Source organism: Peromyscus eremicus, chromosome 11 (assembly GCF_949786415.1).
Source record: "Peromyscus eremicus chromosome 11, PerEre_H2_v1, whole genome shotgun sequence".
Classification (NCBI taxonomy): domain Eukaryota; kingdom Metazoa; phylum Chordata; class Mammalia; order Rodentia; family Cricetidae; genus Peromyscus; species Peromyscus eremicus.
The window spans coordinates 8251054-8278518 of NC_081427.1; the positions used below are offsets into that span (position 1 = coordinate 8251054).

General features: G+C 46.8%; 2 protein-coding genes across 4 annotated transcripts in view; both read left to right on the forward strand.

Moving 5' to 3' along the window:
* Positions 1-7318, forward strand: part of Marchf6 (membrane associated ring-CH-type finger 6) — a 63506-nt gene extending 56188 nt beyond the window's left edge. For all 3 annotated transcript variants that reach the window (XM_059276523.1, XM_059276522.1, XM_059276524.1), the window contains 3 exons: positions 2062-2194; positions 4274-4409; positions 6961-7318. In XM_059276523.1, the coding sequence (XP_059132506.1) occupies positions 2062-2194; positions 4274-4409; positions 6961-7051 (360 nt within the window). In that variant the 3' untranslated portion in view covers positions 7052-7318. The remainder of the gene's footprint in view (positions 1-2061; positions 2195-4273; positions 4410-6960) is intronic.
* Positions 7319-12347: 5029 nt separating this feature from the next.
* Positions 12348-22026, forward strand: Ropn1l (rhophilin associated tail protein 1 like). The gene is made up of 5 exons (XM_059276354.1): positions 12348-12640; positions 15528-15651; positions 15915-16076; positions 19889-20064; positions 21847-22026. The coding sequence occupies exons 1-5, from the start codon at positions 12510-12512 to the stop codon at positions 21908-21910; spliced, it is 657 nt and encodes a 218-aa protein (XP_059132337.1). The 5' UTR covers positions 12348-12509; the 3' UTR covers positions 21911-22026.
* The last annotated feature ends 5439 nt before the right edge of the window (positions 22027-27465 follow it).

Below are 27465 nucleotides of genomic sequence, written 5' to 3' on the forward strand. Positions count from 1 at the left end.
TGTGTGTGTTGGGAGTCAGTTTTCTCCTTCCACTGTGGGGTTCGAGGATTAAACTTTAGTCATTAGGGTTGCATAGCAAGTATTTTTACCCACGTGGCCAGCTTGCCATCCTCTTTTTCCTTTTTTAAGGAAGAGGCTCTTTTGTTTTCTCATATAATGGCTGTTAAAATAATTTATGCCTTGAAAATAAGTAATTATTAAAGAAGTAGCTTTGAATTGTAGCTGATAACATTGTTTTTTAAGAAAGACTAACAAAATTTTAGATAAACCAAAGAAAAGGAATTTTGAAACTGTAAGCAGCTTCTTGGGAGAAGAGGAGAAATGATAAAGAAGTGGTTCATAGCCACGTGTGCTGCTGCATTCCTGAGTTACAACATTTGAGATGTGAAAGGAGGATCATGTGTTCAAGGTCATCCTCAGTTATATAGCAAGTTCAGGAACAGCCTGGGCCACATGAGACTCTGTTGAAAAAGCCAGGAGAGTGCATAGTGAGGTTCATCAGCGTTGTTTCCTGTGGTCCTTTCTAGGCCTATAAAGGTTCACATTGTCTCTGCCTTACACTTGCCCTTCTTAGTAGGCTCAGGAGGGTGAACCACCCTTTGTACCTTGCTTTTATGTAAAGAGAGAAAGGGAGGATTTCCTACAAGTGCTGCTTCCAGGTGCCGCTTGGCCATACTTATGCTGAGGATGTCAAGGCACTTCAGTGCTCATTCTGATTTCACACACCATGGTGGGTTTTTGTCAGTCACCCGTAACTCACCCAGAGGTTAGCCAGTAAGTTAAAATACCTACGGGTTTGTCTAAAGTGAAGGAAAACTGATCCTAGTCATTTTTTCACTGTAGACATTCTGATGAAACTTAGTATTCCTACTTCTACACCTGTACTAGACAAAACTCAAATACCAGATAGAGGCAAGCTTGCTTAGGGATACGCTGGTTACATAGTGTCTAAGACGGTTGCTCTATTAGGGAACTATCAGGTAACTTGGTTATTATGGTGCTAACCTTGAAAAAAGTAGATTGTGCTTTTGAATGCTAACCAATAGGATGTACAGTAATTCATTTCAGAAAGATGTCTTCTATCCAAATAGCTCATGAAGAGATTTTAGTACTTGCTTTTTTAAACTTTAGTTATCTAGAAAATGTGCTCCAGAGTAGCTCAGCTTTTTTATTCTTAAGAAATTGCTAGATAGATAGTCTTACAGGTCTGCAGCAGTTTTAAGACCCACCTCTTCCTGATGTATAGAAATTAAAGTCAGTAGTTCTCTCTGGCCAGCATACATGAGAAAATCATTGAAGGTAGTCCTGGACCCTCAAGCTGTTGATTCTTAGACCAAGAGTGGAACCAGGAAATAGTACATCAGAAGGCCACCATGTGTGTGCCTGTGGCAGCATAGCCCTTCTAGTAGAAGTAGGAGCCTGTACACTAGAATGTCTCCCAATTGAAACTCTCTGACCTTTGCAAAGACATCTGGAAATAGGGTGTATTTGTAGCTGGGAACTACGAAAGGTTGTTGTTTGTGGGATCCCTTTGTTGCATTTTAGAGTTGGGGGGTGGGACAAGGGGACACAAGATGAGGAAAATAATGAGGGCTGACTGAGAAGCACGGGGATGCCTGCTCCTTAGTGATGGTACATGCAGGTTGCTTTACTGGGAGGGGGACCATGTCTTTAGAGGCTTAAGCCTGCTTGTTCTTCAGATCTTGGAATAAGGGCTTGGGTTGGGCCACACACTGGCTTCTAAGAAGCCGTGAAGCCAAGAGAAGAGAATAAAGACAGTTCTATCTTATCCCTTTGTCTACAACAGTGCTTTTCATTTTCAAGGTTTCCCACTTTCATCCATTTTTTTTTCCCCTGCAGAACTACATAGTAGCATTTTTCTAAGATGATTAGGGTTTCCTGGGTACCCCAGCACTCATGTGATGGTTAGAGGACAAGTTGGGAGAGTTAGTTCTCTCCGGCTGTTCTTTGGGTCCCAGAGATCAAACTTAATGACAGTCACCTTTATCCTCTGAACATTTCAATGACCTACACCCTAACCATTGCTTTTTAACATTTCAGGTTTATGCAAATGGCATTCGGAACATCGACCTTCATTATATCATTCGTAAGCTGGCGGCTCCGGTGATCTCCGTGCTCTTACTTTCCCTGTGTGTACCTTATGTCATAGCTTCTGGTGTGGTTCCTTTACTAGGTAGGTAATTCAAAGAGTACGTTTATTAGAAGAACAAAAAAAACCAACAACAACAACAACAAGTTAAACCAAAGTTAGTTTGTTGCCATTTTGGCTGTTCGGAATATCCTATTGGCTTTTTTTATTATTATTATTATTATTATGTTTATTGCAGTATATTACAGTTTCCCCATTGATAGTATGTAGATTTAAGAATCACTATTTGGGGGCTGGAGAGATGGCTCAGTGGTTAAGAACACTGGCTATTCTTCCAGAGGTCCTGAGTTCAATTCCCAGCAACCATATGGTGGCTCACAACCATCTGTAATGAGATCCGGTGCCCTCTTCTGGCCTGCAGGCATACATGCAGGCAGAACACTGTATACACAAGAACCACTATTTGAAGCTGGGCAGTGGTGGTGCACGCCTTTAATCCCAGCACTCAGGAGGCAGAGGCAGGTGGATCTCTGTAAGTTTGATGCCAGCTTGGTCTATAGAGGGAGCTCCAGGACTGCCAAAGCTACACAGAGAAACCCTGTCTCAAAACACACACACACACACACACACACACACACACACACACACACACACACAAATTCCTGTCATAGGAAAGGATTAGAAATTTCCTTTTGTGGATTAGAAATTTAATCTTGAAGACATAGGGTTGGTGCCTAATAATCCAAGTACTTGACGATCTTAAGTTTGAGGCCAGTTTGTGCTACACAGCAAGATCCTGTCTCAATGAAAAGGAGAAAAGTAAATTTTATTATACCTCTTGGGAAACTCTTAGTAAAAGGGGTAACAGTAGTAAATGAATAATAAAGCACTTACTGGCACTGTCTTGGTGCTTTACGTAGTTACTGTTGTTATTCTTCACCGTGTGTTTGTGTGTTGGGGGAAGCCAGAGAGCAGCTTTGGATATTGTTACTTAGGTAACAATAAGGAACAATCTATCTTATTTTGAAACAGGGTCTTTCATTGGTCTGGAGCTCACTTAATAGGCAACATTGGCTAGCCATTGAATGCCAAGGATCTGTCTGTTTCTGCCTCTGCGGCAATGTTGTTACAAGTGTCACCGTCATACCAAAATTTCCCCTGGGTCAGGGGTCAGATCCAGGTCCTCTGCTGTCTAGCCCATCTCCGCACCTCTGTCTCTTGTTCTTAGAAGACCTCTTGAAGGTCTTTTATCAACTTCAGTTTAGAGGTTGAGGAAATTGAAGTTCATAGCGATTGAACATCTTCCCCAAATTATAAATTTTAAGAAGAGGAGAGGGAGATTCTAGCTGCGCTGGGCTCCAGAGTGCATGATCTTTTACCACAGTAGATGAATGATGTTTAAGGTAAACCAGTTGTGAGACTTCCTTCAGAATACTTACTCTGGTTCTAAAGCCTCCCCTATTCCAAAGGAGAGTTAAAATTCTCAAGCTGGAAGTTGAAAAGGAAGTATTTGAGTGTTATAAAAACGAATACATGTTTGATTATATACTGTGTTTGGAATTGTGGGAAGGTGGGGTCTCAGGTAGTTTAGGCTGCCTTTGAGCTTGCTGTGTAGGTGAAGAGGACCTGGGATTTCTGTTCTCCTGCTTCTGTCTCCCTTTCACTGGGATTATATGTGTGTTCCACTGACTGGTTTTATGCAGTGCTGCTAGGTATCGAACCCAGCTGGCCAACCAACCACTGTACCAATTCATCCCTAGTCAGATCTCCTGTCTTTTAGGCACAGTTTTGTTTGTTTTTTTTTCAGTGCTTGCAATTGAACTTAAGGCCACACTCAGGCTAGGCAAGTAACTCTACAGTATTTTCAGTTTTTAAATGGTGATACAGCTGAAATACATAAATGACACCACCAACTGCTTGTGGAGTCCAAGTTGTTTGCATTTGATGGAACTTGTGAAGCACCTACCTGCACTCAAGTTATTTCACAGAAGAGAAGCAGATGTTAGTGTGAGACTCACTGCCTGTGTGTAGTCCTCGAGTCTATGAGAGCATTTGTGAAGTTTCTCTGCTGTCCTAGGGCAAGGCCAGACCTCACCATAGTCCACAGGCCTATTAGTCCATTTTCTTTTGCTTTAATAAGACTGTCTTTGTTTGGTTGACCAGGTGTTACTGCGGAGATGCAGAACTTAGTCCACCGGCGGATTTACCCGTTTTTATTGATGGTCGTTGTGTTGATGGGGATCCTGTCCTTCCAGGTCCGCCAGTTTAAGCGCCTTTATGAACACATTAAAAATGACAAGTAAGTCCAGAATTCTGTTCATCTAGCTGCTCTTAAGGTGATGTCATTTTGTGGGTTTTGTGCTCAATATGATAAACCATGAGAAAAATGAAGAGGACGTACTTTGTATGTAGCATTAACAGGGTTTGCTAACAGATTGAATGCATGGAGTGTTTGTGGCTGGAGAGGAGGGCATCCTGGGAAGGATCAAACTAGGGAACTTCCATGGCTTCAGATCAGTCTGAGTCCTGTGCTATCATGTGTCTTACAAAGAAAGCAAGTTTATAACTGCCTGAGCCTGATGGCCTGGGAGCCATCACATCAGTGTTAACAGTGCTGCCCTTCATTGTACATGCCTGTCTGAGACAGAGTCCATAGCCACCTTCCTTATTCTGAGGATACCTAAGAGAAATGTTTTCAAGAAGAAAATTTAAATCGTTCAAGGTGTCTTTGAAAACTGTAATGACATAAAAATACAAGTACTGACAGACGGAGTATAAACGGCAGTCCCCCTGCAGGATCGAAGAGCATGGCTTTCAGTGTGGTCTGTTTTGAAGTACTGCTCTGATAGGAGTACTGCAGTTTCCTACCTCTTTCCTTCTTCATTCTGGAGACCCCATCCTCATGTTTACCCTTTTCAGTCTTCTCCAGCTTGGGGCTCACCTCTCTCTCAATGTGGGCATTATTTTTTTTTTTTTTGGTTTTTCGAGACAGGGTTTCTCTGTGTAGCTTTGCGCCTTTTCCTGGAACTCACTTGGTAGCCCAGGCTGGCCTTGAACTCACAGAGATCCGCCTGGCTCTGCCTCCCGAGTGCTGGGATTAAAGGCGTGCGCCACCACTGCCCGGCCAGCATTATTTTTTAATTAGCAGACAGAATACTGCTTCATTATAGTATTTTCAAGCATCATTTTCATTTCTTTCCCCTCTTCCCTCTCAGTCATCCCTTTTCCCTCCCGTCACCACCTTCCTTCTTCCGTGTCACCGAGAGGAGAAGATTTGGGTTCCAGTGTCCATGCTTTATTTCCCATTCCGTGGCCCCGTGCACTCTTTAGCATGTGCTCTTTGTGTATGTACAGTTTGGCATAGCTTGATCTATAGGAGGTGCAGAGAGAAGGGGACGTGGACTTCCAGGAGGGAGGGAGGTTGAAAGAATGGAACATGAGTTCAGAATCTTGTTTCTGTCATTGAATGAGTTTGGGTCTTAGACAAATCACCATCATTTAGTGTATATATACTTGTATTTCTTTGCTTTTTCATTGTCATGGCACTGCCCGCATTCTTGACATATCCTGATGATGTGACATACATGTGATGATGTGTGCTGGATAGGGCTCCATGTATTCTGCCAGATAGCACCAGAGTTTAGGACATTTATAAAATCCTCAGTTTCAAAAAACACTGCTTTGTTGGGGAGCAGTGGGGTAAAGAATGATTAACTTCAGGAAAAGAACTAGTCATGAAAAAAGGAATTAAGATACTGAGATCATGGAAACAGAAGCAGTAAGACTTGTGAGCTTTATAAACAGCAGGAGCTGAGTGATGTCTTGAGGATTGTGTGCATTGACAGAAAAGAGATGCATGAAATGGTTAGAAGATGATCGTGAGAATCCAGAGCTGGCCGTATTGAGCCTCTTAACATGTGCCAAGCCTTTGTCGTGGGCTTTGTATGCTTTCCTATCCTCAAAGTAATCATGTGGCACGACACTACCATTCCTGTGTCACTGAAAAATCAACTGGGGTCCCAGCCCTCTGTTCGTGACAGCTCAGTACATGCAGGCTCCACTTTGCACTAGTCTGAGCACGCACCTGCATGGCTTTCCTGGCCCACCCTGGGTCTGCCGCAGAGCCTGCAGTGGGTGCCTCCACATACACGTGCCCAGCTCTGACAGCTGACTGCCCTTGGCTTTGTCTCCTGCCACCTTCAGGCATCTGCTTACTCAGTGAGCGCTCTTTGCAGCTCTTCCTCTGTCCTGCTGGGGGTGGGCGGATGTTCCTCTCCTTGTGGAGGTTCTCCAGCCTCCCCACTGTGTACCTCACGATTAGAGCCCACCCTGTTGGCCATCGCCTTTCCCTCTTCACAGCGTGTAAGTTAGCAGACTCCTCTGTTCGCTCACATGATCCAGTCTCACCAGCTGCCTCCATTGCTCCTTTGCTCTAGAACCAAAGTATTTCAGGTCCTGCGTTTTTCACATCCCAGCCCTTTGCCCGTCATGTCTGTAGTCTGCTTCCTAAACTCTGTGAACACTAAGGTGGCTTATGTAGTGTGAGCCCTAACCAATGGAAACAAGAAAATGCTCTTCATCTGTTTGCTGCACCCACTCTGGACCTCATCTCCCACTGCAGTAAAGGCTCCAGCACTGCATATCTGTGCAGTCTCCACCCTCTGACACTTTCCACAAACCACACCCGACGTAAGACCTTGCTCTACCTTGCTCCTCTCTGGCCTGCCTTTTGAAAGAGTGCTAGTAAGTGGATCAGAGTACATTTAACAAGGTGTCACTGGCTGCTCCCTGGAAGAATGGTGTGTGTGTGAGTCACACAGGAAAGTAACCACCCTGTCTTTGCACTCTAGGTACCTTGTGGGGCAGCGCCTGGTGAACTATGAGCGCAAATCTGGCAAGCAAGGCCCGTCCACACCACCTCCACAGTCGTCCCAAGAATAAAGTGCTTATCTCAGCTCCTTGACCTTCTCCTTGCCTTTCCGTGTCCTTTTTTGTGGACTTCTCACTTTGGAGAATCTCCCCGTGATCTCAGCGTTGTTTCTAAGTTACTGTACTTGACTTGTGTCCTCAGCGTTCCAAGAGCAGCACGTCCGGCACCGCTGCTCCTCCCTGCATCTGCCGACACCACTGCTGTCTGACATCTGTACATGTGTAAATAGGAGTTCCCTGATGCCCCAAAACCTTGGATTAAACAGAATGTGCATTGTACATCCTTAACAAATGTATATTAATTTATTAAATCTAGTTGTCACTTTATTTTGGACCTGCTGTGATCTCGACAGGAAATGTGCCACAGAGCAGTAGTTTATAGGCGAGACTTTGAGTGACATCTTGTGGAGCACAGTTGATGGTGTTGCCAGCAATTCTCACCAGGTAACTGCATCCTGTCCTTGGCTGGTCAGTCCTTACCAGGAGCCGAATGAGCAGTGGAGTCTGGGAAGGGACATGGACAGAGTGCCTCACAGACAGTCATGTTTGGAAGTTATTCCGTGTGACACCAAAGCTGTTGTACATTTTCTACTGCCTGATTGTTTTCATGTGTCTGTGTTTGTAATATTGTATAGTATGTTGTGCTAGATGAGGAAATTATTTTTAATTTTGATAATTTAATATTCCTAGTGATCAGCATTGGGAGTTGGGGTTTTGTGCTTGTTAGGGGCATGTCTATACTTAGATAAACTACCAATGAAGATTTTCATTAGTCTCCTCCCCTTCCATACAGCTCTTTCTTTCTGTCAGCAGTGGCCAAAAGTGTCATGCCAGGTGAGGAATCTTAGGGGATAACATCAACAGCCCACATTGTGGCAGCTGGGAGGCTAATGTTAGGCTGTGGTGTGGGGCTTGGAACACCTGACATGCTGTCAGTGTGCTACAGCTGAGACTCAGTGAAAACGCCAGGAAATCTCAGTTTCCAGAGTTTTTTGTTTATGGAAAACTGCAAATAAAACTAAGTTTTGTTTGTAGGAAGGAAGCAGCCTGAGCTGGTCTTTTACATAGGAAGGAGTTGCATTGGAGAAGTGCTGTGAGATCATGGAGAACTGAATACTCAAGCCGTGAAGTTTAAAAGACTAGGATGGTTGGTCCATCATCCCAGTGTTTAATGGTGAAGGTGTACTGTAAGGGTAGTGTTAGAAGCTGTCATAGACTGTAAAAGAATTCCATGGAGTATTAAACCCATAGGTGGGAAGGTCTAAGGTTTGGTTTTTTCCCCCTCTTTTTAAGTACAAAAGCCAAACATAAGCTATCAATATTCAGAGCGATGTGTTCTGCTTTTGTTTATTGTTTTTTTATTCACTAAGTAATAAGCAAATATTTTGTTTTAAAACTGCAGTATATTTGAAACAGAAACAGTGCTTGCCATGGGATCCAGTGTTAACACTGTTTGTCACTTTGTAACAGTTCTTTCTCCTGTGTGTAAAGTAAGGTCCTTCCAGCACCCCCCTTCACTCACAGACTTAGCATTTTAAGATGCCGTGCCACCTGCCCTGGATATGTCTATAAAAAAAAAAAAAACAATCTTTTGGGGAGAAAGATGTCAGTGAATTGGGCATATAACATTGTTTACGATCCATTTTTAATTTTAAAGAATTTATAGATCTACCACAAAAATGTTTAAAATTATTAATCCTCCGAAATTTTAAATGAACCTTGTTTTGTTGAAAAACAAACACAAACGGTACAGGTTACCAAAATTGGCCCCCATTTTACTGGCAGGAGACTCTGTGCTCTCTTACTGTGGAATTCCTCCAGGGTTTTCAGCTCTGTTTTGTCCTGGGGCTTTTAGTTAGATATGTCCTCATAAGGGTTTATTGTGCATAATATTTGCTGGGGTGGCATACAAGTTTTATTCACCAATGTCATAAACATTTAAAACGCTCAGTTCAGAAACTGTTCCTATTTGCTGCCTGTTTTTACAGGGAATTTAAAGACTTCTGCTTCATTTTGAATTGGGCTAATCCAGTCTTCAAGGAAGTTTACTAGGAAAGACCTTTGTGCTTTCTTATTTGTAATTTGAAGACAAATCACCATTTGGGATTAGTTTTACATGACCAGTGATCAGATGGTCAGTTTGAAATGTATAGTTGTTCACTATTAACAAATTATGGATTGATTTTTAAACTACAAAGTACTAATAGTTTAGATGAAAGCTGAAGAAAATGCCAGTATAAAATTTGTGTGTAGCTAGCCTTAAAGTTCTATGTTTATAGTCGTGGCCTCCCCCCACCCCCCACTCCCATGCTCTGGGGGAAAGGAGGAGATCGGACATCTCTATTGCAGATGTGAACAAGTGATTTTTATTTCAACATTTGGTTTAATACTGTGAAGTCTTAGATCGTCCTTCCCCTCACACAAGTAACAGTAACTTTCCACCGATGAATTTATCTATTAGGTATGTTGCCTGTGTTGCACAGATGCGCCATTAAAGTATGTTCTTAAGTTTAGGTTGAACAGATGAATTTTTAAGACAAACACAGAAGATGCATTTGGATGTTTCTACACTGTTGTGTTTACAGACACAGGAGCTGGTGCCCTTAAGCAAGAACTCTGGCACTTGTCAGCACGGTGCTGCGAAGTAGGTCGCACCTTTCCTCTCCGGGATGGAGGGTATCAGGCTAGTCTGTGATGCCTGGCTTTTACATTGTGACATTCAAAGTTCTTGTTTAAAACAAGCCTAGAATCTTAACTGTTCAGTCATTATCAAGGGAAAAGACGAAGCAGAGTACCACTGAAGTGTTACTAAAGACCTCTTTTGTGAAGGGTCTCTAAGTTCTTTGCTTAAGCTGCCCTGTATCCACACACTTAATTTGCCCTGCCAATCAGATGTTATGTTTTCAGCGTATCGCTGCTGTGTCAAATCTTCAAACAGCTGTCATGAGTAAGGGCTTTTTTCAAATACTCTCCAGCAGTAGCTTTGGCATTAGTATAAAGGTAGACAGTATCCGTGGTTATGTGTGTTTCCATTCCTGTCTGTATGAGTGCCTCATTTTGTAATCATGACAGTCCTGTTGTACCTTAGATGGAAGTGAACGGCTAAAGCCTCGGCGCGTCTGTTGTAGGAGTGAAATAGAACACTTAGTGATGTGGGACGTCAGTTTTCTATCACCGTGAACACCTGTACCCAGACCAATTCTATGTATATATATTCAAAAATGCTCCCTTTTTTATGTGGTCATTTGTTGCCTTCTGAGTTAAGAGAACAGAATTGAATAAAGTGAATGTTAGTTGTAGCCTCGTTTTCTTTTTGGTTGTGTGTTTTTACTTTGAACCTAAGTGGAGAGCGCACTACTGGATTGAGTGAAGCCTCTTTGCCTGTACCACAGGCTGAAGCTGCCCCCTTCCTACGTCTTCATGCCATGAGCCTTCTCTTTGTGATGGAGACTGCTAAGTGCATGTCAGAAACCATTTTATGTCATTGTCCAAATACCAGAGAAGGAAAGCTTTTCTCCTTTAGAGTGAAGACATCTTAATTTTAGGGGCCGTTTCTAATTTTTCTAAGTTCAATTTTTTTTCTCAAAAGCATTCAACATTTTTCTTATCTCCACCTAATTAAATACATTGTTACTTAAAGTTGGAGTGGTGAGAAAACGCTCTCTGAATCACACATCTTTAATCTGTGAAGTTGTAAGTCTCCATCAAAAGAAATCAATACTCAAAAAAATTGGCCATTAATTCTCCTTATCCACTCATTGCACACACAGTGATTAGGAGACTCAGTGTGTCAAGGAACTGAGGAATTAGTCTCTCAGGGAAGATGGCTGCCTTCAGGACCACAGTGACCCCAAGATGGGAGGGGCAAGTCAGACACCTGGGCCAGCACACAAGACCTAGCTGCTTCCTCCGTGGTATCTAGTTCCTCACGAATGCAGGCCTAGTTCCTCCATCAGCCTGCTGCTGCCCACTGCCCCTTGGTGCTCACCTCTAAACCCTAAACCCACAGGTACACAGTCACCACGGCACCTTTGCATTGTTTACATTGTGTAGCCATTTATGAATTTTTTTCTTCCTTTGCCTATATAACAGAGCCTAAGTTTCTGCTCACCATTCATTTGTTGTTTAGGACACCCTTGGAGCAGGAGCTTCTTGCTCAGGAACCACACGCTTGTTCTTTGCTTAGGAGGCCAGTTCCTTTCAACTGTCCGTGGGTCAGGTAAAGCAGACCCTCCATTAGGTAGACAGTGGGTTCTTCACCGCTGAAAAACTGAAGTAATTGGATATTGGTTACAGAATGAAAAGCAAAGGGATTAATACCATAGATAAATATTAATTAAAGGCAAAGTGATTCAGTCCTAAGTAAAGTCCAAAACAGTGACTTTTGGAGGAAAACATTTTTTTTGAAGGTCAATAGTAGGCACACTTTTTTTTTTTAGATATAATTAAGGAAAAAACATTACCAAAATTAAAACCTCCAAGAGACTTCTCTAAGAATAAAAAGAATAAGTGCCTTGGTACCCCAATTGTTCTACAGTATCTCCAGCTTTACCCGTCATGTGCCTAATTTTTTGTGGTAGTGGGGTGGGGTGGGGACAGACCTGGTTACTTCTTGAAACACTAAATGTTGCCCAGGCCGCTCTCCCAACTCTTGAGCCCAGATGAACCCCAGCCTTGCCCCAGCCTGGGTTACTGAAACTGCTATGTGCCAGTCCCCTCATCCAGCTTGAACTATGTCGGATTTTACCTAAAGTATGTTGCGTTCCTTTGAATGGAGACCATGATTTAGGTGTTAATGAGAGTTAACCTACTTAACTAAATAGTGGGCATTTCTATTTACTCTTTAAACCCCAGCTTAAGTTCTTGCATAGGATATATAATTTATATTAATAGCTATATGCTAAGGCATCAGAAAATTCTGTAGTCCCCAGATACGTGAGCACTTCGGTCAACACTGTCTGAGAGTTCTTAACGATTCTATCAACTTAAATGGTTTTTTGCCAAAGCTGCTTTGGTTTGGAAACGTGTATTCATAAGGGGGGCGGGGTGTGTGTTTGGACCAAATAGAGCCTAGTCCACAGCTTGAGGCGCCAAGCAAAGACCCTGGTCTCATCAGTAGACAGCTGGCGACCTCCTGGGGTCCAGACTAGCTCAACCTCTGTGTTTTAGGAAAACAGCGCTCTCCCCTCTGCAGGGAGGGGGGTGGGGCGGGTAACACACTCGGTACTTTGACTAGGCCCAGCATCCACCAGTCGCTCGCCAAGGCCGTGCGCCTGCGCAGCTCGGTTGCCTGGATACCTACCGCACGCCACAATCGCGCGCTCCTGGGCGTTGGGCGGTTGAGCCTCAGTTCCCCTGGAGCGGGCGGAGGAGCCGGTAGAGAAGCGGAGACCGGCCGCTGCGCTGACCCCTGCCTCTCCTCCCCGCAGCACACCGGATCGTCCCTGGCCGCCGCGGTCTGCCCAGAACGATGCCGCTGCCCGACACCATGTTCTGCGCGCAGCAGATCCACATCCCCCCGGAGCTGCCCGACATTCTGAAGCAGTTCACCAAGGCTGCCATCCGCACGCAGCCGGTGGACGTGCTGCAGTGGTCGGCGGGGTAAGCGCCGCCCGGAACCCCGCCCAGTTACCGAGTCCAGACGCCTCAGTTGTGGGTGTAGACAGACCAGCCGCTGGGCCAAAAGTGGCCCCACTGAGTTAAAAAAAAATCAGTTAGAGGGACGTTTATAAGTGAAACCGCCTAGAACAATGTGCTTATGCTAGGCGGTCATCCACGAAAATTGGACAGCTCACAGCTAGCAAAACAAACCAACCACGAACCGTCTCCGGGACCAGATCATTATAATCTTACTACTCATTCTTTCGGTTTTACAAGACAGCTCTTTGCTACATTTAACGAGAATAAGTATTTTTAGCTAGATTTTGCTGTCTCTGAACCATATAGCAAAGAGTGGATTCGTTTCTTTTTCTTTCTTTTTTTTTTTTTTTTTTGGTTTTTCGAGACAAGGTTTCTCTGCGTAGTTTTCTGCCCTCGATCTCGCTCTGTAGACTAGGCTGGCCTCGAACTCACAGAGATCCACCTGTGTCTGCCTCCCAACCTCCTCCCCCGAGTGCGGGGATTAAAGGCCTGCGCCACCACTACCCGGCATATCGGATTCATTTCTTTTAGCTGTTTTAACAACTTGACTTGCTTTAAAACAACAGAGGTGAAGAGCCCCTCATCAGCTGAAGCAGGCAACAGGTGATTGGGATGGCTTTGGGGAGGCTGCCTGCTTCCGTATCGGAACTGTGTTCTAATGACCCTTTTATGTCCATGGGTCCTCTCTCTGCCTTCCTCTCCCGAGGATCCCTTTGGGAGGCATCCAGTTTATTCAGGACAATTTCCCCATCTAAAGTCCTTCATTGTGCAAAGACTTGTGGAGCACCATGTACAGGTTCCAAGGGCTGGGGCCTGGACATATTGAACTCCATCAGGGTCACCTGTGAACCCAGCACCTGCCAGTTCTCTCAACGTCCCGTACAATATCATGGTCCCTGGCTCTAACCATTGTTCAAGCCTTAGGAAAGACAAGGGTTTTATAAAAGTTTGTTTATAGCACTCCAAGACCCTGCCCCCACCCTGGCCCTTTGAGAACACTTCACAGTTACTTTGAAGGGCTTTCTCAAGGACTTCACGATTCCTTTGATTGGTGCTAAGGAACAACTATGAAATAGGTGTGAATCCTGCTGAGCCACAGTATTGCAAATGCCCCCCCCCCCCACCTATTTAGCCTTTAGCCATTGAGGTCTACATTCCGCACTTCTCTCATCCCTGTCCTCACACCCCTCAGAGGAACACAAGTCTTAGCCGCATAGGCAGAGTTGACCTTAAGGGGCCAGAAGAGAGAGAGAGTTGAATTTGGTCTACTGTCTCCACTGTCCACATCCACCTATGTTACAGATTTAGACGGTTTCTGGTGACTCATACATACCTATTGGAGGATGTATTAAGGCAACTCCACGTAGTTAAAAGAGAGGTTTATTTGGGGGTAACTTACAGCCGGTAAAGGGGTTGGTTACAGGATCCAGGAGAGGTGAAGTGCAGTCCAGCGGTGTTCTCTGGAGAACTCCGCTCAGTCTACATCCAGCATCCAGGATTCAGGAACCAAGAGAGCGGCCCTATGAGCCGGGCAGTGGTGGCGCACGCCTTTAATCCCAGCACTTGGGAGGCAGAGCCAGGTGGATCTCTGTGAGTTCAAGGCCAGCCTGGGCTACCAAGTGAGTCCCAGGAAAGGCGCAAAGCTACACAGAGAAACCCTGTCTCGAAAAACCAAAAAAAAAAAAAAGAGAGAGCGGCCCTTTCGGGTCTTAAGGGCTCCCGTGTAGCCCCGCCTCAGGGGCAGGCCATAGGTAGACATGGCAGTTATCAGAAGCCTCAATGGGGGTAGTACTTCCAGGTCAAAGCTGGAACAGCTACCCACTACACATACCTGTTGCCCTGGTGCTTAATTTCATAGTTTTTTCCCTGGCTACAAGTTCTTTGGTTAATAACTGTAGCCCAAGACCCTGCCTGGCACACCTCCCTCTTCTGGCCAAACCTGAGTCCACTCTTCAGTTTGCCATTTCTGAGTTTGCCTCTAGCCTAAGCATTTTCAGCGTCCTTGAAGGGACAATTGAGAGAAGTACCTGGCAACATGAGGAAAAATGGAAAATGGAAAGTAGGTGACCTTTGTATGCCTAGGTGTTTAATGTCAAATACCTCAGAAAGCAGCTGTCAAAGAAAATGAACAGCCTTAGGCGTGGGGCCTGGGGAGGAGTCAACCTGAAGAGTATTTGCTTGTGCCAGCACTTGGGAGGCAGAAGCAGGTGGATCTCAGTGAGTTTGAGGCCAGCCTGGCCTACGAAGTGAGTTCCAGGACAGCCAGGACTGTTAGACAGAGAAACACTGTCTCAAAATGCACTCCCCCCCCCCCAAAAAAAAAGTATTTGCTTGCTTTTCTAAAGGACCTGAGTTAAACCCCTAGCGTCACACAGCTCCAGGGCATCTGGTACCTCTGCCAAGGACATCTGCACTCACATTCACTTACCCACATGCAGACACTGTATTTAATAAAAATAAAGATCTTTTTTAAAAAAGTGAAGTAGCACAACATTGGATTCTGGTCCCTTTGTCCACATCTTCAAAGCTCTTGGAGGAAGGGGGTCAATGAGACCAACAATGAGATGAGCACAGTTCAGTGCATGTCCCCCCCCCCTTCTCTCCCCCCCTGCCTCCCACCCCAGTTCTCGGTCACTTGGTGCCTCCAGGAACCTCAGACACCAATCATGGTGTCTGAGAAACCAGAGTGCACAGTGAAGGTCCAGGGGATTGCTCAGCCGAGGGACCAGGGCTTCGGTGTCTGCAGCTGGCCTTGGGGGCTCCCCCGACATTTGCTGGGCTGTCAGACCCTGCGTGCCTGGGGCACTGCCTGTGTGTGGATGCTCTTCAGTGATGTCTCTCGTTCCAGGTATTTTTCAGCCCTGTCCAGAGGAGACCCACTTCCTGTAAAGGACAGAATTGAAATGCCTGTGGCCACCCAGAAGACCGACACAGGCCTGACCCAGGGACTCCTGAAGGTCCTGCACAAGCAGGTGGGTGAACCGCTAAACTGTCTGGGCTTCTGTTGCCATTCCGTGCCCCTCGAAACATTAGGACAGCTGCCCCTTGTCCCCAGGCCTGCCCTGCCACATTTGAAGGTGACTTTGATTCTTGGAAAGAACCCAAGAGCTGGCTTTTCATGTATAGATATTACTTTTCATTCTGTGAATGTGTGTTGGATGTGTGTATATGGATACGTCTGTGTGTATGCTTTTTCTGCTTACACTTAGCATGTCATGTTGTGTTTTCTAAACAGTGTAGCCACAAACAATACGTGGAATTACCAGACCTTGAGAAGAAGTGGAAAAACTTGTGTCTGCCAGTAGAAAAATTCAGAGCTATCCTGGAACTGGATCCATGTGAAGAAAAAGTGGAGTGGATAAAATTTTTAGCTCTTGGATGTAGCTCCCTGGGTGGGGTATGTATCTACCAATAGCATAATCTGTGTAATTATGTACCTGACTTAAAAATAATTTGGGTTTAAGTAGCTACAGAAAACACTTTGATTACTTTATTAACTTGCTCTTGGAAAGGAGTTATTTTTTTCTGGAGATCAGACTAGTTATGTGATGAAAACCCCAATTTAAAAGATGTTAAGGGCCGGGCGGTGGTGGCGCACGCCTTTAATCCCAGCACTCGGGAGGCAGAGCCAGGCGGATCTCTGTGAGTTCGAGGCCAGCCTGGGCTACCAAGTGAGTCCCAGGAAAGGCGCAAAGCTACACAGAGAAACCCTGTCTCGAAAAACCAAAAAAAAAAAAAAAAAAAAAAAATGTTAAGAGCAGAGCAAACACATGGATACTCTTGGAATATGTTTAGGTTTTCAAGGGGATGTACCAGTGAGTTCTTTTATTTGAACAATATAATTTTGAAAACTGGTAACATTTTCTTCTGTGGGAAGAGACATAAAATTCCGTTGCGTTTGACTTACTATGCAGTATTAATAAGTAGTAGATACAGTGTAACTTTCCTGTCCTTACAATGTAACTCCAATAATTTAGGAATAAGACAGCAGGATGATTGATTGGGATGGTCCTCAGTTGAGGAGCTTGGGGACTTAGGCATGAGGTGGGTGGGGGCTGGAGTGGGAGGGAGTGGGTGGAGCTTCCTTGGGAGGCCCAAGGAGTGTAATGAGCCTGTGGTTAAGTGAAGGGAGCCATGGTGTTTGTGAAGAAAGGAGAAGCAGCCTCCTGCTGTCCAGATGAGCACTTTCTTTTGCTCCTTCAGTCTTTACACTCCTGAGTATATAACTGTACATAATTCATAATCCTTGCTTAATGTCCCACTCATCTTCTAAAAAAGGGTTTTATTTAATGCTTTATCAGTTTTTAAATTTGTATGTGGGGGGTTGGGGATTGTAAACATGAATGAATGCCTGTGGAGGCCAGAATAGGATGCTGGATCCCTTTTTAGCTCCTGACATGGGTGCTGGGAACTGAGCTCAGGTCCTCTGGAAGGGCAGTACGTGCTCTTAACCACTGAGACTCTGTCCCCTCCTTCCCCCAGATTTGGTCCATGTGCACGTTCTTCTTCAGTTTTACTTCAAATAAAAGCCATTCTTGTTTTCCCTTTCCGATGGGATAGTTAGTATACAGGTGTCTCCCAGAACTTCCCTTCATTCCCAGTAGCGTAGCTGTGTGCCTTTGTCTCCTGTAGTCCATGGTTGGCCAGGTGCATGGATATGCTGCAGCTCGGGCTCCAGGAGGAAGCTCTGTCCCTTGAGAGAAGGCAGGTAGCGAGCTGGCGGCCTCAGGTCCAGCAGTGGTTGGGTATGTGGTTTCCGGTCAGCTGTTGACATCATTGTGCAGAGGCATGGACACTGACAAAGCAGGTGTCCTCACAGGGCTGTGCTGCCCAGTGGGCTATTCTCTGGAGAGACAAAGTCAAATGGGATTAGTTATTAGAGAAACTGCGGCACTGTGCTCATCAGGGGCTCTGAAATTAACATTTTCATAGCATGGAATTCATATCTAACATTTGAGGTTAATGTTGATGGCTTATGCCTCTAAAAATAGGCATGAAAGTTTAATATTAACAATGAGAAAGAACAGGATAATTCATGATTTAGGGATTATTCTGTCCCACCTCTCCAGTCATGAAAATAAATCCGAGCTGTATATACAGTGAGTGACACTAGGTGGCACCATTTTGTAAAGAATGGAGCTTTCATCTTCTACCATGACTATGTCAAAACAATCAAGTTCCCGTTTTCTTCTATGCTGCTTTGTCGTTAGGAAATAAATTTACATCAAAAAGCTACTGGTCACAGAGGGTTCCTTCCTGCCCCCTAACCTAGGTCATTTTTTGTGGCTTGCCTTTAATTCCCTTAGGTGATAGATGCCATAGAATCTCTGGAGTGTAACTTGGGTCAAGTGCAGCTGGGCGTGCGGAGCGTTTTCTTCCATCATCCCTGTACAGGGGTCTGCTCGGCCCTGTCTCACCCACCCCACAGTGTGTGGAGAGAGAGCTCTGTCTCAGTGTGGGCTGTGCTTGAAGGGAGGTACCCAAGCCCCCACGTGGTCACTAGCACACTGATAGTACCACAGCTGCCTGTGCAGGCTCCTCTGTGGCCGGGACATGCACTAAGAACACATCAGGGATTGCAAGGGAGTACATCTCATTTTCTGCTTTTTAAACACTACATTCCAAAAGGAGAAATGAAGAAGTGAGCTGGTAGGTGTGTTGGGTGCGATTATTGCTATACCAGTGCCTGTCAAGAAGCAACTAAAGGGAGCAAAGACAGATGCTGGCTCCTGGCTTGAGATGCTCTTCCACTGTGGTAGGGGAGACATGGTGGCTCCAGTGGCTGGCTCCATGGTCCAAGGATCAGAAAGCTGAGACGTCAGCCTCAGACTGAGCCCTCTCAGAAACCCACTTCCTCTACCTCAGTCCCACCTCCTAAAGGTCCCACAAGCTCCCGAAATGGTACCCCCAGCTGGGGGTCCAGTGCCATACAAGAAGTCAGGAATCATGGCTTACTGCCTGCTCACGTGTGTCCCTTCGGGTGCTGCGGAACTGGCACTGAGACCCTTCTAAGTTCTGTATTTGCTGACTTCTGCCCGGCATACACTCTGTGCCCTTAAGCTTCTCTTGGGAGCCATTATAGCCCAACTTAGTGAGGTTCTATGAAGGAGCAGAGACCTGAAGCCTTCTGTGTGAGTGAGGTCGAAAACTGAGCAGCGGGGGTGTTGATAGATGCACAGGGCCATCTGCCCTGCCGGTCATGCCCTTCAGAGTTAACTCTGGTGGGCACTAGTTCTCTGTGTACCGTGGCATGGTGCAGAGTATGTTTCTGGATCTGGTGGGGCTACAGCACTAAAGTTCATGGTTACATGGTGCTGGACTCCAAACCCAGAACCACATGGAGGAGGTTCATGGTTAAAAATGATATGCTTATTGCCTTAGGGTTCTTGCTGAGAGGAAACACCATGACCAAAAAGCAAGTTGGGGAGGAAAGGGTTTATTTGGCTTACACTTCCATAATTGCTGTTCATTATTGATGGTTGTCAGGATAGGAACTCAAACAGGGCAGGAACATGGAGACAGGAGCTGATGCAGAGGCCATGGAGGGGTGCTGTTTACTGGCTTGCTTCCCATGACTTACTCAGTCTACTTTTTGTTTTGTTTTTTGTTTGTTTTGTTTTTTTGAGACAAGGTTTCTCTGTGTAGTTTTGGTGCCTGTCCTGGATCTCACTCTGTAGACCAGGGTGGCCTCGAACTCACAGAGATCCACCTGGCTCTGCCTCCCAAGTGCTGGGATTAAAGGCATGCGCCATCACTGCCCTGCTCAGTCTACTTTCTTATAGAACCCAGGACCATCAGCTCAGGGATGGCACCACCTACCATGGACTCTGGACCCTCCCCCATTGATCACTTACAGCCTGATCTCATGGAGGCATTTCCTCAACTGAGTCTCCTTCCTCTCTGATGACTCTAGCTGGTGTCAAGTTGACACACAAAACTAGCCAGTGCACTTATCTTGTCTATGGCAGTCATTCCCATTTGGGTATAAAATCCATGAATTCACCATGTCTGGTCAGTTGTGTCCTGGTCAACCCTTCCTTCTCACTTTATGTTGTGGAAGCTATGCATCCACCTGGATCTTCACTAAGATGGAGAACACACTCTGAAGAATGTCTACAACACACACTTGCGTTTCTGTCACTGTTGTTGTCTTTAAATCTCAGACTCCAAGAGTGACTGTGTCCCATCCTTGTCCCGTTCCCTGCCTAGACACTGAATACCGCCATGAAGAACGTCTGTGAGATCCTCACTACTGACCCAGAGGGTGGGCCTGCTCGGATCCCGTTTGATACTTACGCTTATATCTACCAGTACTTGTCTGAACTGGACCCAGAACTCCCGGCCTCAGAGACGGAGACCTATCTTGCCACTTTAAGAGAGAAGTCGTAAGTAGAGCTCTCTGTGGGTTTCCTGTGGACTGAGTTGGAGAGTCTCCTCTGTCCACCTCTCTTAGCTGAGAACTGGCCCTGGCGGAAGGCAAAGGTGCTTGCCTTGATTCCAGCAGTGACGAAGGGGAGCTGCCTGTCAGAGACCATCAGCAGAAGAGCAGCAGCCCCTAAGCCTGTCTTCTCAGTGTCAGACAGTGGGAGTCCATCTTCCTAGACTTTAGATGGAGAAAATGTGTCCTATCACAGGAAACGCTTAATTCCAGCATGTACTGTCAGATAGTTTAAACGATAGCTTGTTAAAAAGTCACATTGATAAAATTAACCTCACCGACACATGAAACGTAGAGATGAATTGCCACCAGTGGGCAGCCTGGCTGCAGCCCACAGGTGCCGAGTTACCCACAGACTGTCATTGATGTCACTCACACGGCTCTTGAGTGAGGAGCTGGCACGTGACACCTGCGCAGTGTATCTTCATGCTGTTGGCATCGAGAGAATGTCAAGGTGCTCGGGGGCTTTTAACTTTTCACTCCCGGCTGCCTGGGGCTGGTGTCTTCTCTCTGTAGTAAGTGGCCTGAGGTGTCCACATCTGGGAGGTTCTCTATGGATGCGGGAGCACTGTCATCTTGGTCTAGAAGGCTGTGGGAAGCTGATGGGTTCTTTGCTGGTATCTCAGGGTTATCCCTGGGAGTGACTCCATGAGAGTGTGTGGGTGTGTGGGGAAGGGGGCCTGACAGCAAAGCCAAACATGGCAGCTGAGGAGAGAGCTGGCTGAAGCCAGACTGCAGTGCTGGCCGGGAGATAAAAGGATGGTCTGTGGCTTGCCACGTGTGGCTGGAGGGCAAGGGCAGAGAGGTGGGCGGAGTGCATGAGTAGGGAGAGGTTCTGAAGATGGGCACTGCATGCCAAGGGGAGCTCAGCTCGGGGAGAGCTCAGCTCGGCTCTCTAGGTCCTCAATTGCACCCACCCTGGAAAATCCTGACTGTACCGGCTCAGGGAAGCCTGAAGGACCCAGCTGCCTAAGCAACCATTCGGGGGGGCGGGGGGCAAGCAAGGCATGGGTTGGGCTTGTTGGGATCTCCCAGCCAGCGCTCTTTGTGTGCTTAGAATGCACCAATATCGGGCGGCATAACATGTGAGCATCCTGAAGCCGAGGCCAGGCTCCCTGGGCTGCCCTGCCTCTTCCTCCCTCATCAACTTGTTAATTAGGCTTCTTTCCCACAGAGGGAGCTGTTGCTTGTATGTCTGCCTACTAGAGATTCATTTCTCTGCCCCACGGCCCATCTGTCCACTCATTTGCTGTCTGCTTGGTTCTGACAGCGTTTGATAGCCCTTGATATCTGTACCTCCGTGGACGGTGATGCTGCACGTGGTCTGTCTTAGCTGTTGAGGCACAGCAAGCCATGTGGGCTCTGCAGTCCTGGTTCCCTCTGGCCCATGTGCAAGAGAGGGGGCTGGGCCGGGGTGGGTGACAAAGAGCACTGTGGAGGTCGTGGGCAGGTTAGAGTGGTCCCTGGCTGTCATGAGAACCGTGGTGTGGTGTGTTCTGGGCAACCTTTGCCCACTTGCTGATGTAAGAGCACTGATGTTTGACCTGGAAATAAGCAGCCATTGTTGCACAGGAAAACAGAGCTCAGAACTGTTGCTGACTGGCAGGAGTCTGGGGTGGGGCATCCCACGTGCCCAGTGTTTGAGATAACCTTGTCCGTTAAGTGACATCCTAAAAAAAAAAAAAAAAAATTACATTTCTAATTGCATCTCCTTCTGTTTTCCGTCCAGAGAATCTAAAAAGAATGGCATGATAGGACTTTCGGACTTCTACGTTGGACGGAAGTCAATATAGGAAGCCTTGAAAAGAAAGCTCTGAAGAATTGAAGAATAGACCATTAATACAGAGAGGAACACATTTAATGTGGTGCTTTTGAAAACCTTGGCGCCAAATACAGCTTGTCATTAACCCCTCGTGTGACCCGTGTTTGTCAGTGGCGCTGTGGTGTGGCAGGTGCTCACGGCCCACTTAGCAACTGCGTCTCGGAAGGGCCATAAGGGGGGCAACCGCAGAGCGGCACTATGATCCATCTCGGTGAACTTATCTGGAGAGTGTGGGAAAGGAAGTGAGGCGGGAGCTTGTAAGTACCCAGCCCTGCTGCCTAGAACAGGAGTCACAGACACTTGGCTCCCCAGTGCCCAGGCTTCCCTGGAGGTGGGCCTTCTGTGACAAGTGTATTCACAGCTGGAAACATTTTCTAACATGGATGAAATGTGCACATTTTAAAAACTATAACTTATGAAGAACTGGCTCAAGAACTAACAGCGTTGGAATGGGGCTGGGGTAGAAACAAGAGAGAAACAGTTTTGTTTGGGGATGTAACTCGGTGGTAGAATGCTAAAGCACCAAGAACAGGTCCCATCCTGCCACCAAGAAGGCCAACACCGGAAGTGTTGAGTCTGCCTCTTGTCAAAGGTCACACAAAGAATTCTAGCTCACAGTCAAAGGCAAGTCTTCTCAGTTGATACAAGGTTGTCTTGAAAACGCGCATGTGTGTCTCTGTCCATGCGTGAGAGAGTGTTCTCTGAGGCCAGGAGGGGGCATCAGATCCCTTGGAGCTGGAGTCACGGGTGACTGTGACCTACCCACTGTGGTGCTGGGAACTGCACCCGAGTCCTCTGCAGGAGCAGCGGTTGCTCTTGGCCTCTGAGCCATGTCTCCAGCCTAACATGATTTTTTTTTTATCAAGCTCTCACAGGATAGAGCCATCCCTCCCTGCTTATTATGTACAACCAACAGATCTTCTCAAAGCCAAAGACTGGGCTTATTTGTCTGTGTTTGAGTCAGGGTCAAATGCATCTCGGACTCCCTCAAGCTCACTATGTAGCCAAGGATGACCTTGAACTTTGGCTCCTCCCATCCCCCACCTAACAAATAACCATTTAACATTAAATGTAAGGCAAATATTTGATAGAATATCAGAAGGCGAGCATCTTCCTGAGTTTGTTCTTCAGACCCTACCATGGTGGTTGAGTCCCTCCCTCATGGCTACCCTCCGACACCGCTCTTCAGAGGTGAGACAGGATGTTAACAGTTGTGTTATTTTCAGTGTCTGTACTGGCTTTGTCCCTTCTGCCTGTCCAGATGCCACTTCCCTGACCCATGCTGTGCCTCTCAGGCTGACTTCATGACCTACGTGTCATGAGCTCAGTTCTGTGTCCCAGGCCTTCCAGCAAGGCTGCCCAGTTCAAGTCATGGCTTGCATTTCCAAACTGACTCAGCTGGGCTCCAGTCCTAGCTCGAACTGGTTTCCTAGCACATGACCGTGAGACCTGGCCCTGGAGCTTCTGGGATCCAGTGCTTGTGTGGGTCTCCTCAGGTTGACTTGTCCCTTGGCCATGACACAGGAGGAGGTACCACAACCTCTGTCACCACAGTGTCTAATTCAATGCCAGTGTCACGGTTGGCCTAGTTCTGTGGGCCACCAACCCCTGACCTGGAGGACGGCTACATACATGCACAGGCCTGGTCAGTCACTAGGTACTTCGTAAATATCAGTTTGGAAAACAGCTGTGAGACCTGAGACTAGACAACTCATGTTCCAGAGAGAAAGCCACGGGGCCTGGTCCCTTAAGAGCACAACTTCCAAGGCCTGTTTGCTCATACTGCACAATGAGCCATCACCACAGGGAAGCTAAGCCCTGGGTGTCAGAAGTGCAGTGCTCAAAGTGATTTCCAGGGGGGAACTCCAGGGGCTGAAACAGGACACCCTGATGGAAACCAGTGTAAGGCAGTGTGTTTCTGTTTTTAAGCCAAGAAAGTGGGGTCCTGAGAGCTACTGGTTTTTTGTTTTTTTTTTCAGACACAGGATCTATATCTCTGTGTGGCCTGGAACTCTGTATGTAGACCAGGCTAGCCTTGAACTTGCTTTCATCCCCCTGCCTCTGCCTCCCGTGTGCATCTCATCGTGTCTGGCAAGTTCATTTAAAAAGTTTCTTTTTTAAGAACTGGGCTTTGTTCTGCTTTCTAGATGGTTCTAGTGTGTGGATTCTGGAAGGCTCAGGTGCTGGGGCTGGGTGCCATGTCACGTTAAGGTAACAGGAATCTGAAGCAGCTAGTCACATCTACCAAGCAGACAGGGAATGGTGTAGCTTGCCCAGCTACCTTCCCCTTTTCCATGCAGTCCACAACCCAAACCCAGGGAGCGGCGCCTCCCACTCTGGGGCTGGATTTTCTCACAGCAGTTAATGTAATCAAGACATTCCCCTACAGACGTTGCCACAGACTAACGTGGACTAGATCATTCCTCGTGGAGACTCTTCCCAGATGATGCTTGCTTGTGTCAGGTTGAGAGAACTAACTGACCATCACAGATGGCTTCACAGAGTTAGTCTGCAGAATACTGGGGCTACTGCAATGGTCATTTCTTGTATTGTTTTGGTCAGAAGGTCTAGGTACATCCCGGCACAGGCTGGCCACAAATTGTGATCCTTTTGTGTCAGCTACCCTGGGGCTGGGAGAGTTGCCATCAAATGAAGCTGCCATATATGCTTCTTTTCTGCTTCATCACGCTGTGACGCAGCCAGGGGACCCTTGGTCCAGAACCAGAAACCAAACAAACCTTTCCTCTAGTAAAGGACTAGCTTGGGGCATTTTGTGACAGTAACAGAGGGTGGCGAAGCTGGAGTTAGCGATCGAACAGAAGCTGCATGTCAGCCAGCAGTGAGTGGAAAGCCTCTGCTGTTGGGGAGCACGCCATCAGCAGGACAGAAAGGCGGCCTGCGTGCTTGGGTATCTCCTCCTTCAGGGTTCCTCTTCTGGCCACTGGTTTCCTGTGGCTACTGCAACAAAATAACACTTCAACACTTGGGTTGGAGATTGTTTTTTATTACATGTGTGTGTGTGTGTGTGTGTGTGTGTGTGTGTGCGTGTGTGTGTGTGTGTGCATGCATATGTGGACATCAAAGGACAAGCAGCATGAGTCCGTTCTCTCCTTCCACCATGTGGGTCCTGGGGATGGAACTCAGGCACCAGACTTGGCAGCAAGAGCCATTACCCACTGACTCACCTCTCTGTCCCTCATCTCTTGATCACCCCTTTTTAAAGACCACAATCATAGGGTCTGGGGTCAGGTTCTACACATATCTCTGTGGGGGATACTCTTCAATACACTCTGTTCCTCTTTAACTGTATCTAAACCTTTAAAACAGCTAGCTTCCTCTTTTCCGCCAGGCCAGAAGCCCTGGGCCTCTCCTAAGCCCTGCCTGTTGGAGATCCCTTTGACAGCATGGCAATAGATGTGCTGTCTGGGCGCACCAGGTCACTCCATCTTCTCCCTTCCCTCTCTGAAGGACTCTGCTTCAGGGGATGTGCTAAAAATATAGCCAGGATTAACTTTAGTCAGGTATAGTAAGATAGCAAAAGAAATGATTGCATGAAGAGACAAGTTTCTAGATACAGGAGGAACATTGCCCACACAGGTCCACAAGGATCTGAAGCAGAGGAGAGGAGAAGAGAGCTGTGGGCTGGACCAGTAGGTCATTCCTCAGTGAAAGGTCAGAGAGAGAGAGAGAGAGGAGAGAGAGATGGCCAGGGGGTGAGAAGATGGAGAAGACTGGAAAGTTTTGGGTCAGGAGGTCTTGCATAAGTGGATGGCTCATGCGAGCAAGTTTGTTAAGAAATGCAGCATCTTGTGTACTGTTCTTCTGAAAGAAATGGGACAGTGTCAGCAAAAGCGATTATACAAAGGGACAAAGTCAGCAAGAAGCTAATCAAACAGTGTTGCGCAAAGAGAACACAGGATACCGCAAGGGCGTAGAGACCAAACACACAGCAGCCTTGGACTGATAACCATAGCACCTTAGGATGAGAAGGGTTGGATGCTCAGGATTCAAAGCCACAGCTCCCCCAGGCCCCAAGGCCACTACTGGCCTTACCAAGCATATTCCTGGTCTTAGACAAGGAGCTTAGTTCCTTCTCCCTGCATCAGGGCCTCAGGAAAAGCCGCAGACCACCCTAGACCTCAACAGACTGAGCCAGATCCAGCCTTGAAGGAAGGGGGAGGCAAGACAGAGACACCATGGAGGTTTGGGGATGGGGTGTTGGGATGATTTCGGTGGGCTCTGGGATTCAAGCGTGGTCCCCGGATTGACCACGGGGCGGTAGAAGACCACGGACTGGTCTCCAAATGCCTGATCAGCCAAGTACAGAAGATAGATGGACTGTGGCACACGCCTGTGATCATACCACTTGGAGGCAGAGGCTGGAGGACCCTGAGCTCCAGGCCTGCTGGGCTATATATTGAGACCTGGGTGAGGAGAAAGAGGTATCAGAAAATGAGAAAGTAGAGTCCGTGCAGGGAGGAGATAGCCCTCCTGTGTAGTGGCTTCCTAGGTGCCTGGAACTCCTTCTTGCTGGCTCTGATCAGGCCTGTGAGATCCTGAAACTGGGCCCACTAGAGGTCTGCTATTCTGGTCATGAGAAGTCAGCAGAGATGACCTCACTCAGTGGCTGTCAGGAGCTGGAGGTCCTAATGGATGCCTCCTGAGCCAGGAGCACAGGTTACACAGTGACCACAGGACCTGCTTGTGAATTCTGTTGGGCAGAATTTGGAATGATACTTGATTCCCTCTGTCTTGTCCAGAGCTGACAGTGTGGGTAACAGAAACCCACTTCCTCTCCTCCTTGGGGCTAACCACAGGGCTCAGAACTGCTGGCCTGCCAGGCTGGCTCAGGTCAACTGGTAGCACAGTATCTCTGGGCTGGGGAGGCAGATTTGGATAGGAGCTTTGTAGACCCAAGTGCATACCGGCCAATAGCCTCCAAGATGAAATTCTGGACAAGGAGGTACTTGCATTCTATTTAAAACAAACAAACAAACAAACAAACAAACAACCCCCACCCACCCCAAAACTATGGCAGGGCTTGGTGGTGCATGCATTTAATTCCAGCAGATCTCTGTAAGTTTGAGGCCAGCCTAGTTGACATAGTAAGACTCTGTCTCAAACATAAAGAAATAAAGAAAAGAAGAGAGTGACATTGTATAATAAGACACACCTATCCATGCCAGAACTTGGCATGGTTAAGTCAGCACCTGGTGGTTGTATCTCTTAAAGGCTTTTGCCTGTGAGGGTGGATCTTAGCAATGACATCCTCAGAAATCACATCCTGTGACCATTTGCTTGGGCATCCATAGAAAAGTACCAGAGCCTGGGTGGCGCAGACACCAGAAATGTGTTTCTCATTTCTAGAGGCCAGGAAGTTCCTGAAGTTGGGCAGGTCTAGTTTTCATGGTGCTTTGACTTTTCTTGGGGAGATTTGAACAAATGTCTGCCCCCATCCCCCAGATAGGACATGAACTGACAAGGAGCATGAGTGATGAGCCACAAAAGCACCTCCCTGGAGCTCCC